The 11,888-nt window shown below is 43.3% G+C and overlaps 1 protein-coding gene across 1 annotated transcript; it reads left to right on the top strand.

The window, feature by feature from the left end:
* The first annotated feature begins 203 nt into the window (after positions 1 to 203).
* Positions 204 to 7,882, top strand: LOC145395407 (tyrosine-protein kinase Dnt-like). The gene is made up of 8 exons (XM_080269011.1): positions 204 to 379; positions 1,460 to 1,701; positions 1,948 to 2,063; positions 2,491 to 2,581; positions 2,810 to 3,008; positions 6,339 to 6,473; positions 7,121 to 7,280; positions 7,634 to 7,882. Exons 1-8 carry the CDS (start codon positions 204 to 206, stop codon positions 7,880 to 7,882), a joined length of 1,368 nt encoding a protein of 455 aa, XP_080125137.1.
* Positions 7,883 to 11,888: the final 4,006 nt, after the last annotated feature.

An 11,888-nucleotide genomic window follows, 5' to 3' on the forward strand; every position in this document is an offset into this window, starting at 1 on the left:
TGTTATGGGTGGAATGGTATGTGTATTTGGTTTTACATCAGAGTGTCCTTCAAGAATCAGATGATATAGATCAGATAGCCATAGAAACTCATTTTTCCATTTTTTTCAGTACAAGATCATTTACAAGTTCTCAGAAAAAGTGAGGGTTTCATTACTAAACGTTATATGAATTCCCTTTCCATGTGTCAGGTCAATCAGCTGAAATGTACTCTCCTCACGTGAGTCCTTCTGGTGAGCGAGGTGGAGGGTGGTGGCAGGTGGTGGTGTGTTATGTGGTTCCTGTCCTGGCCGGCCTTACACTTGTCCTCACAGTGATTGGCATCGTTGTATACATCAGGAGGAGAAGGCACAAGACAACCACAGCCCTCAAAACGCTTGAGTAAGTGGCTAATGTGTTTGTTGATTTGTGTAAAGAAACTGTTCCTGGAAATATGACAGCAAAGATCATTGTGCAATAACCTGCAATGTTTTCCCATCCTCATCACTTCATCATAGGCTATGAAAAGTGTGTGTGTGTGTGTGTGTGCCTGTGTGTGTGCCTGTGTGTGTGTGTGTGCCTGTGTGTGTGTGTGTGTGTGCCTGTGTGCGTGTGCGTGTGCGTGTGCGTGTGCGTGTGCGTGTGCGTGTGCGTGTGCGTGTGTGTGTGTGTGTGTGTGTGTGTGTGTGTGTGTGTGTGTGTGTGTGTGTGCGCGCGCGCGTAAGTGGTTATTAAGACATCGTTTCATATTCTCCAGACCTAGATGAGGGAATAGAAATTACTGTGTGGGACTGGGTGGGATGGTGGCAAATGATGGGGCACAACAAGGTAAGTATACCCTGTGTAGATGGATGATGTTGGCCATCTGGTAACCACAGAAGTCATTTTTTAAGACAATCAGCATAGGTGGGGTGGGCAGTGAGCAGTGGGCAGAATAGGTTGCGATGTTGGGTAGTGGGGCGAAGCAAGGAGATATATAGTTTTATAATGGGTGTATTGCCTATTTCAGTGAGCTTTGAATCAGATTTCTTGTGTTAATTCGATGAGGGATCAAAAATAGGTGGACTGACTGATCATAGAGAGGACGGGGTGGCGAGAAGGTAAACACGTGTTTTCCCAGATACTTGACATCTTCTGCCATAGGTACAGGAAAGTATTATTCTGGGGGTTATTCCATCCCTCCCTGAAGTTTTGTACTTATTCCTCAAAGCAAAACATCAATACTTTTCCTTAACTTGGCCCAAATTTTCGTCTTTTTGCAGCTTATTTTACGTAGCCAGGTGGCAGAAAAAGACAATACTGTGACTGTGCATCCTTTCCATAGCACTTCTTCATAACTAGCTGTGTTTCCTAATGTTATTTCTTGCTAAAACTCATTAATCAACATACAGTATAAAGATGATTTTTTTTAGGCCAAAGTAGAGTATGAAAATGGTAATGTCATCCGCTCATATTATTAACTAGATTTGTACTTGACTTCAGAGTGATGGATGTGATGACGAAGCCCAGGAGTGGCAAGACAGTGGTGAATGACTCTACTTACACCCTCCCTGCCTCCATCACCAACAACTGCTATGCCTCCCTCAGAAAGCTCCCCACCCCCATCACCCCACACACCCCAGGAACACTGACCCTCCCCCACACTCACACCCACAACCACATCACTGCCAGCCTGTCCCTCACACCATGCAGCGGGAAGGGTGACGGGCGGGACGTGTTTGATGGTAGTAAGGACAGTGGCCGCAGGAGTACGTTAGATATGAAGCGAGACACAGGTTACAGAGATGTATATGATGACAGTGAGGACAGAGACAGCTGGGGTGTGAGTGAAGTCAGCAGAGACAAAGGCTGCAGGAAAGTGTATGATGTCAGTAAAAACAGAGACAGAGGCATTAGTGAAGTCAGCAGAGACAATGACTGCAGGAAAGTATGTGATGTCAGTAAAAACAGAGACAGAGGCGTTAGTGAAGTCAGCAGAGACAGTGGCTGCAGAGACACGTGTCAGTCATCCGGCTCCCACAGCAGGTCAGAGGTGATTGTGGACCCCAACACGGCTGAGCTGCAGGAGAAATTCTGCCAGATGGAGGTGAGTAGATGAAAACACGGGAGGATGGGCAACTGTAAGCAGAATAATCAGTCAGCCTGCTCACACACTGAATACAGTAGCTTATCTACAAATTTTGATCCATATTTTCCCATGTGTAACTAAATTTGCTCCTCTCTCAGTTTACACTAGATTATAAGAACAGGTGTCTCTGTGCATCGCCAGTCCGACTGCCTTATGTGTGATGGGCTGCCCACAGAAATTCCACGTGTTCTGTCTCCCAGCTTTTGAACACAATTTCTCATTTCCTTGTTCAAGTTCCCCTACATATTACCCAAGAATTAATAAACTGGTAATGACACTGTATTCTTAAAATTTTATATATATAGTAAACTGATGGACTAGAAAGAGAAAACACCAAGTCTAGAACAAGGGCCAAAGTTATTCAACGTCTCCCTGGTGTGTACAGGTGGAGCGACAAAGGGTTCGTCTCACTGCTGTGGTACAAGAGGGATCCTATGGGCGAGTGTTGAGGGGCTGGATCCAGCGTGAGTGTCCAGGTACAATATAATCACAGCCTCTCTTTAGCCTGAACTGTGAATATATCTGCTTATTTATACTGTACTTTTTATCCTAAGACACTAATATCAAATACTTATCAACCCCCAAAATGCGAATATTTAGCTGAAGAAATATGACTGCAGTAAGGGCTTCGAGAAACTAGGATGCTGCTACTGAGACCTTTGCTGCAACAGTTGGTGAAAATCCTGTCTTCTCAGCTTCCCCAGAGCCAGATCAGGAGGTGGTGATAAAGACCGTGAAGGATGGCGCCCCGCGTGAGGAGGTGGTGGCACTGTACAGGGAAGGCACACACCTCCTCAACCTCCACCACGGGAACGTCCTCACTGTGTTTGGCTTCTCCTTGGCTCAAAACTCGTCTCCCTTCCTCATCTATCCCCTTCACCGCCACCACCACAACCTCAAACAGTGAGTATCATCTCTTTATTTCTCATATTTTCGATGTTTCCTCCTAAAATGATGAAGTTTGTCCCCATGGCATTAGAAAAAATGTTGTCGGATAGAACACAACACTTCACTAAGGATGAAGACAACAGGTACAACACCAATGTAAAGCCCCATATCCTACATGATGGGAAAGTTTTGTAGTGAGGTGCCATACTAGAACACTTCGAAAGGTGTTAAAAATTGCAACAAACAAAAACAACATGAAGCTGTGCCAAGACACAGCAAACCTGTCCCCGGTAGTCATTTTAGTGCTGACGTATAAACACAACAGGATATCTAGTCAACGATGTCACATATCTAATTTGGAGTAAATCGGGTGAAAATTGACGATTTTATGCCCATTTGAAATTTTGGGCCCGACCCACCTGACACTGACTCTCCCACTGCTAAATGGGGGGTTACCCCCTGATATAATGGGACATGTTATTCGATGTAGATTTGAAAGATGCACGTTTAGGTTTTTTCATGACGATATGACGAATTTGAAAGGAATTATGGCGATTTTTTTTCTACATTTTTTCTTCATTTTTGGGGGCCTACAGCCTTGGTCTTGGCCCAGTGTGGCCCAAAATTTAACCACGTGATAAGAAAGCCATAGCCCATCACCCCTGTAATTTTTGTCAAAATGGCGCCAGTAGTTTTTGCGTAAAGTTATTAACAGACAGACAGACAAACGAACAAACAGACAAACCGAGTGAAAACAATACCCGTCCCCGCCCCGGACAGGTAATTAAAAAGCAAACTGAAATTGCAGCAGTATTAGCAAGACATCAGAAGGATCCTTTAAGTATGTTACTACAAGAATGTATATATCTGTAAATGTAGCTCTAAAATCGTTAAATTGTAAATTTTTGTGAACACGAGAGTCTTCATGGTAAAGTGGTCCCCTCTTAGCTGGAGACACACACAAAAAAGCAAATTAGCATGAACTAGCAGATGTTGGCAGCATACATAAAATGGCTGTAACTAACATTCTACTTACTGCTGTCTGCACATATAGTACATAATACACTGAAAATGATCATCCAAATAGTTTTCATTTGAACAAATTATCACAGTTCCAAAAAATATCATTATGGTAATATCATCAAGAAATGTATTAGGAAAGTGAAAGGAGAACTGAATGATATATGGTTAGTAACTTATCCTGCCTGGGATCAGTGGCCATGTGACAAGCCACACACACAAAGCGAGTAGTAACAGAAGCTGTCTCGTGTCCAGGCATTCGAACAAGAGAGTGATACCAAACCTACTGCTTCATTACAAATTAGTGGTTCTAAAATGATGGTCATGAGGATATTTCAGACTGATGAAGAATATTCCCCTGAATAGAATAATTTTTCAAAATGAATAAAATGTGTTATACAATCGGTAGAATTTACTTGACGAAAAACCATAATTTATCACGCTATAAATACAAGAATTTTGAATCTGCAGGGAAGTTAGATGTACAGCAGATACAGTGTTTGAATGTCTTCAGTATTCTAAATATTCGGCTAAGCTGGAAAAGGGTAGGAACCTTCTGAAGAACCAGTCAAATTCTGTAAGCAAGAAATATCAGATGTTGGGACTACCGTGATTAAAGCAATGAACCGCTGTTGCCTCTCCTGACATTGAAAGGGCTTTCCCTTCGTGCTAAGGGATCTTTGTATGTAGCATGTGTTAGGAGTGTAATGCTGTACGGTAGAGATTTTTTTTTTTTCTGTGCTCGACTCTGGGCATAGGCTTCACAGTCTGCTATCAAGGCCCAGCAGTCCTCCTACATACCATACACCTCTACATGTCTCCAATTCGGCGCTAACACCCACCGTCCATATTGAATACATGCTAGGACTGTCTCATACAGGACTGGTGTATTGGTATTAGCAGGGGTATTTTTATGACATGTCGGCGGGTCTTCTGGTAGATCAGTAAAGTCTGCTTTAATGAAATTCAAATCCTTAAACTGTTCCCTGCTTCAGTAGGGATTTGAACCTGGGTCCGGTAGGACTGCAGGCCACCTCTACCGATTGAGCCACCTGGGCAGTAAAGGAAGAGGATATTCTCAGGCTCAAACGTACAGAAACGACAATGATTAGATGGATGTGTAATGCGTCCTTGAATGCGACGCCTGGGGTACAGGGTAGGAATACGATTGAAGAGATGAGAGGACGGATAGGACTGGAGCATACTGGTGTTGTGATGAGGAGGGGTAGACTGAGAAGTTTTGGTCTTGCTGAGAGGATGGAGGATGCCAATTTTGTGTGGAGGGTGAGATGTGTGAACGTCTGGATTAGGACTACGAGAGGCAGACCGACAAAGACCTACCCCATCATTTTGGGTCACGGGAATATATGGTATTTACGGTCACAGTAAAAAAAAAAAAAAAAAAAAAAAAGGCAAACTCTTCTATAACTAACTGTGAATCCCTTTGCAGCACCACAACTGCACACAGTAACGCCTTTTCCCGCTGCATATCAATACTTTTTTAACAACCAATATTGTAGTTCCTTCAACACAATGACAAATTTTATCTTGTCGCCGCTAGATTATTTTATTCATCCTGGAAATTTTCTTATAAGTTTTTAGTCGATTTAAATAAGAGGGACAGGTTGACGAATGATGTGAAAGAACGTTGTGGGGTGGATGTGGATGTCATTGAGAAAATTGGGAGAAATACACTGAGGTGGTTTGGACATGTGGAGAGAATGGAGAATGAAAGACTGACTAAGAGGGTGTATGTAGGTGAAGTAGAGCGAGGGAGAGGGAGGGGGAGACCGAGGATGAGGTGGAGGAATGAAGTTGAGAGGTATATGAGGAAGGGGGAAGTGAGATGGGGGGAGGGCAGTGAAATGGTGGGTGACAGAGCGACATGGAGGCGTTTTGTCTTCGGCCACCCTTTACGGGTGATTATGTGACAATGGCCAGTATTCCCGTCAGGTAAGGAGGTTCCTGAACACCTCTTCCTTAACAATTTATTTTCCAAACTACTCATTAATACCCTATTTTTTGTTTCTTATATCTGTTTAATATCGACATAGATTTCATGAAGAACACCGAAGAATATAGGAATGGAGCAGAATCAGAAATAAACTGTTAAGGAAGTGGTGTTGGTAAGAGTCTTAAATGCACAAGAATACCTCCCAGTGACACCAGAACTGTGTCGACCATCTCTGACCAGGAAGGAAGAACACAGTCATAGAATCTTCCCTCCTCAGATCTTAAACTCTTTCTTACCTGTTTTAGTAACCCATTATACAGTCGACAGGCACAAATCTATTTTAATTAACCAACAACCTTGTCTGTGTGCAGGTACCTACAGGAGCAGCGAGGGGGTCACCTGAGGGCGGCAGAGGTGGTGGACTTGGCGTTGCAGGCGGCTCATGGCCTCGCCTTCTTACACACAGCCAGTGTTGTGCATGGGGACATCGCTGCCAGGAACTGTGTGTATGTCCTTCATATATTTTTTCTAACACTGACACACATCATACCTACCCGAAATTCTTGATGGCTTCCTAATACTATACTCTAATTTTATTTAAAGATAACCATCAATATTTCCAGTCCAACACTTGCATAACAGAGTGGAGAACAGCTTCTTTACCTCAGTTATATGCAGTCAAAATCTATACTCAGTTTTTTTTTATATATATAATTGAGGCGAAGATGCACTTGACTGGTTGGTGATTGGCTGAATGCATGTCCGAATAACATTTACTAACCCAAATTTCCCCCTTAGATATATGTTGTCAATTAATAATGCTAACGAGTAAAGAGATTATAAAATAACGTTGCATTCAGCCAATCATCACCAACCTGGAACTGTCTCCCTCTGTCTGTATTTCCTACTTCCTATGATCTCCAGTTTTTCAAACGCAGTGTGTCCAGGCATCTGGAAATGATAGGATCTTGAATTTGGCTCTCTCTTATATTTTGTTTTTCTCTTGGAAGGAATAGTTTTGCAGGCTCGTTGCCTTTGGTTCCTTCTTCCTCATAAAAAAAAAACAAAAAAACTGTCAAGTTCATCTTCACCTCGATTAAAAACAAAAAATAGTATAGTTGCCTATCTTTCTAAATCAACTCCTGCACAACAGAGTCAGTGACAACCTGGAGCTTCGACTCACGGACGCGGCGCTGTCTCGAGACCTCTTCCCCGACGATTATGAATCTGTGGATGGCGATGTGGCGCGACCGATTAAGTGGATGGCGCTGGAGGCTATCACTGAGAGGCTCGTGTCCACCGCCAGTGATGTGGTGAGTGGCTTAATGTTTATCACAGTGGGACGTGTTCGTGTTGGGTTGGTACCTTCTTGAACACCTCCTTCTCTGTGATATATTTTAAATTTCATTGCTTCACCTCATCCTCATCCTCATCCTTATCATCATCATCATCATCATCACCATCCTGCCCAATTTTCTCACAAACAAATCCCCTCCAGAATACTAACTTGTCATTGTGTTAGTGTCAGTGGTCCTGCAACAACAATATATATACCATAAAAGTGTAGTTCACCACCATCGTCATTATGGACCACTTCTCAACCTAAAATTAAACCATATCTTCTGCTCCACAAATACTAACCTGGTGGTGTTTGTGCGTGTGTCAGTGGTCGTACGGTGTGCTGGTGTGGGAACTGACGACCCTGGCACAGCAGCCGTACCTGGAGGTGTCGTGGTGTGAGATGGCCGAGTACCTGCGTCACGGCTACAGGCTGGCCCAACCCGTCAACTGCCCTGACCACCTGTACGAAGTGATGGCCTTCTGCTGGGCCGTACACCCCCACCACCGACCCCACGCCAACTTCATCCTTGACTACCTCGCTGCCTTCCACAAACACCTACACACGTTCATCTGAGACACCCCTACAAGGACCACCAACCCCACGCCAACCTCATCCTTGAGTGCCTCGCTGCCTTCCACAGACACCTACACACGTTCATCTGAGACCAGGCGATGGAGGTCAGGTATCACAAAATCAACCACATGTGATGACCCAACAGATCCATAACACAGTATGAAAAAAGCAGCATAAGATTTGCATTGCCACTTATCCTTCTCCAGATTATGGAAACTGTTTTCATTTGATTGTGCGCCACTGAAGACATAAACTCTGGGGAACAAACACCAGATTTCTTGGAAGGAAAAGTTTTCGGGCTCCTGGCCTTTGGTTCCTTCTCCCAGAATTAATAAGAATTAATATTGTTCTGAAGATAACATTATAATGTTTAGCAACTCTACGTGTCCCAGTGATAAAAAGCATGAAAAATATATATATATATATACTTAGTGGTATGAAAGAGTGCGAGTACCAAAGGTTGTTATGGTACTAACAAATGTAGTCAGGTCAGCGAGTGAACTTAGACAGGAAATGGCCCGGTAGAACTCCAACGTGGCAAAATGAACTGCGATGGGCCTTAGAATTAGGTTATATATGGGCAACTATGGATTTGGAGAAGTACTGTAGTAGAAAATACAGGCATAATACAAGCATACTTAAAATACGTGAAAAGTGTTGTGCCATTTATATCGTTCATGGCTCAGGTCACGCATTAAACACACTGGCCCAGGGACGCTTTTCTCCATTTGTTCTTGTCACTTCATGATGATTTTATTCAGATTAGGATACACTGTTCGAACTAGAGCTTTGGATATAACCTTAATAAACCCCCATCACTATGAAAGGCATCTAAGTTGAATCAATTAATCTCTTCTCAGTATGAGTAGATTAAAAAGAAAAAGACGTCGCCAGAAATTAATTAAGGAATAAAATTAACTTCGAATCACACTCAGCGCTGAAAGGGTTGTGAAATAATATCCTTAGGTCTACAATATGTACGACACAGCATGCATAGGATATAGACATAGATACAAAGACAGCAATCATTTCCGTAATCACAATGTCATTTGAAATTCGTCAGGAACAAGAAACAGTCCAATTGAAAAGTAGGCGTTCTTTCTCCTGCCAGTGATATAAAACAGGAAGCCCAACTGTGTTCATTGTCTGTTGCCTTGGACATCACACTCACACAGCCCACCAGTACTTCTTGAGGATTACAGTGCTTCCTTGCTTTACGCGGTCTTGGTTTACACTGTCTTGGTTTACGTGGTCTTGGTTTACGTGGTCTTGGTTTACGCAGTCTTGGTTTACACGATCTTGGTTTACACGGTCTTGGTTTACACGATCTTGCTTTATGTGGTCTTGCTTTACGCGGTCTTGCTTTACGCAGTCTTGCTTTATGCGGTCTTGCTTTACGCGGTCTTGCTTTACGCGGTCTTGCTTTATGCGGTCTTGCTTTATGCGGTCTTGCTTTACGCTGTATTGGTTTGTGCGATCATGCTTTACACGGTGACCCAAATAATAACCTGGATCTCTAATATACAGTTATAAAGCATCATCAACGCAGTTCCACCCTCACTTTTACTTTATATTAGATTGATGTGACACTGATTTTGTCATACTCTTATATAAGTTTGAATTGTGAGGAAAAAATTGATGTAATTTAGCAACTTGCCTCTTGAAAATGAGGATAAGATGCTGCAGGTAAATAACTGCCTCTTATTTGTTCAGTATATTGGTTGATGTGACCTAGAAATTATGTCATCCTTTGATATTATGAGGAAATAATGATAGCAATATATATCAACGAAAAAGACGTTATGCCATCCTGTTCCTGATGGTTCTGTTATACAACCAAAACGCTAATGTCAGTGCTGAAACAGTGCAAGTTATGAAAGCACACCTCAGCACCACTCCAAATGTTGTTCTAGCCAACTGTCAGGATGAATACCAGTTATTAATTACGTAGTGAAGGAGCGTTGTGGTGTGGATGTGGATGTGATAGAAAGTAGGAGATATACACTGAGGTGGTTTGGTCATATGGAGATGGAGAGCGAAAGAGTGACGAGGAGAGTGTATGTGAGTGAAGTGGAGGGGGGAGAGGGAGGGGGAGGCGCAGAATGAGATGGAGGGGTGGAATGGAGAGAGATATAAGAGAGGGGAGTGAGCTGGGAGCAGGGCAGTGAACGGGGACATGGAGGCGATTTGTTTGGGGACATCCCATACGGCATTAAGACGTCTGGCGATAGATGAATAGATAGAAATAGGTAGCATTATTATGTATCGCGATGTGCTCAAGAATCGCTGTGTTAACATCCACACATGAAGGATAATAATAAAACTAATATTCATGACACCCAACATGTGTGAGATCAGGCACCAAGTGACTAATGACGACTTGCCTCATCATGTATAGACTCTGTGCATCATATAATTCATGTGTTGGCAACGTGCATTCCCGAAGGCGAAGCAGAGGCCTTAAGCGTGGTTGAGTCGAGAGTTTTCCGTCCGTGCGTCCGTTCCCTCGTGCACTCTCTATATGTTGCAATTATGGACCAGTTTGCATGGTTGGGGTTCCAAGTGAATCACCTCAGGCTGATGGTGTGCCTTCTTCTCAGTGGTCTTCGCTTAGGTCAACCTCAAGGTCACTATGTATCTATCTATTGTCAGACGCCTTAATTCCGTAAGGGGTGGCCGCAAACAAATTGCCTTCATGTCAACCTGTCTCCCGCCATTTCATTGCCCTGCTCCCAGCTCACCCCCCTCTCTCATATACCTCTCCACTCCATCCCTCCACCTCATCCTTCCCCCTCCCTCTCCCTCTCTCCACCTCACTCATATACACTCTCCTCGTCAGTCTCTCGCTCTCCATCACACTGGTCACAATAAGGTCGTGGAATAGAGGGATAGAGGTACAGAGGCAGCGTTTTTAGGTACAGGAATAGTCATAAAATTGGTATAATCTATCTATCTATCTATTGCCAGACGCTACAATCCCATAAGGGGTGGCCATTTGACTTTAAGTTATTTGTTTTAAGGGGAGAGGCACTAATCCTCCACCAACCCACTTGCTGACAAGTAGGGAGCACGTATGATTTGGTTATATGGTTACCACCCAGCGTAGTAAATGGTTTCTAGGCTTACAGGAAACCATTTGGCTTGTCACTCAATGTAAAGCCACCTGTAAAGGAAAGAAAAGCAATAAGAAGTGACAGGAAAGATAGGAGAAATATGAAGAGAGGAGGGCAGACACAGAAATAGAATGATAAAGGCTAAGGAAGAAGTGGGGAGCTCTACATCAAGTGAGTGGATGATGGTCGCCACCACCTACCACACTGTTAAATATTGCGAGGATTCGAACCAGCGCTTGCAACTGCGTGAGTACAGCAGCTTACCAAGTGAGCCATTTAGGCACTGGCAAACTGAAAAATAAATAGATAAGTAAATTAAGTAAATAGATATATAAATACACACTTATATCACTGCCTGAACAAGTAGTGAAAATAGGCAGGAGCAGGGGTGTCTGTAGGTAAGGAGGTAGACAAGGAGGTATGTAAGGCAAGGAGGTTGGTGGGGAGGTAGGTAAGAAAGGAGGTATGCAGGTAGGTAGTTAGAGAGGTTGCCTTTGCTTTAGATACGAAGGCAGGCAAGAAGGTAGAAAGGAAGGTAGGCATGAAGGTAAGTAGGGAGATGGGCAAGGAGGCAGGTAGGCTGGGAGCAGTTGTGATATGGGTTAAGCATTTTCTTTACATCGTCAACTAAAGATACAAAGAGGCCTTACTTAACAACACATGTACTACCTCATTTTGTAATACTTAGCAAGATGGACATTACAGCAAAGCATGTGTTGATATCTGGCCATCTTTACCATTTATCTGCTATGGATCTACACTGCAAAGGTTGTAATTTTCCTTCTCAGTATAACAGTGCCATCGACAGTGAATATGTGCGAGTGGTTGTTAAGTGCCCGACCTTAAGCGATGTATTTGTCTTGGCTGGGTTGTAAATATGGGTTTATACTGTA

This window comes from Coenobita brevimanus, chromosome 31 (assembly GCF_032717465.1).
Source record: "Coenobita brevimanus isolate Jiangsu-jjx chromosome 31, ASM3271746v2, whole genome shotgun sequence".
Lineage (NCBI taxonomy): Eukaryota > Metazoa > Arthropoda > Malacostraca > Decapoda > Coenobitidae > Coenobita > Coenobita brevimanus.

What these genes read in the sequence shown, in the direction of transcription:
- LOC145395407 (XM_080269011.1), top strand. Translation starts at nt 204, where the DNA reads ATGTACTCTCCTCACGTGAGTCCTTCTGGTGAGCGAGGTGGAGGGTGG. An exon ending in ACAGCCCTCAAAACGCTTGA is followed by an intron (nt 380 to 1,459) that starts GTAAGTGGCTAA and finishes ACTTGACTTCAG; the next exon opens with AGTGATGGATGTGATGACGA. An exon ending in AGAAATTCTGCCAGATGGAG is followed by an intron (nt 2,064 to 2,490) that starts GTGAGTAGATGA and finishes TGGTGTGTACAG; the next exon opens with GTGGAGCGACAAAGGGTTCG.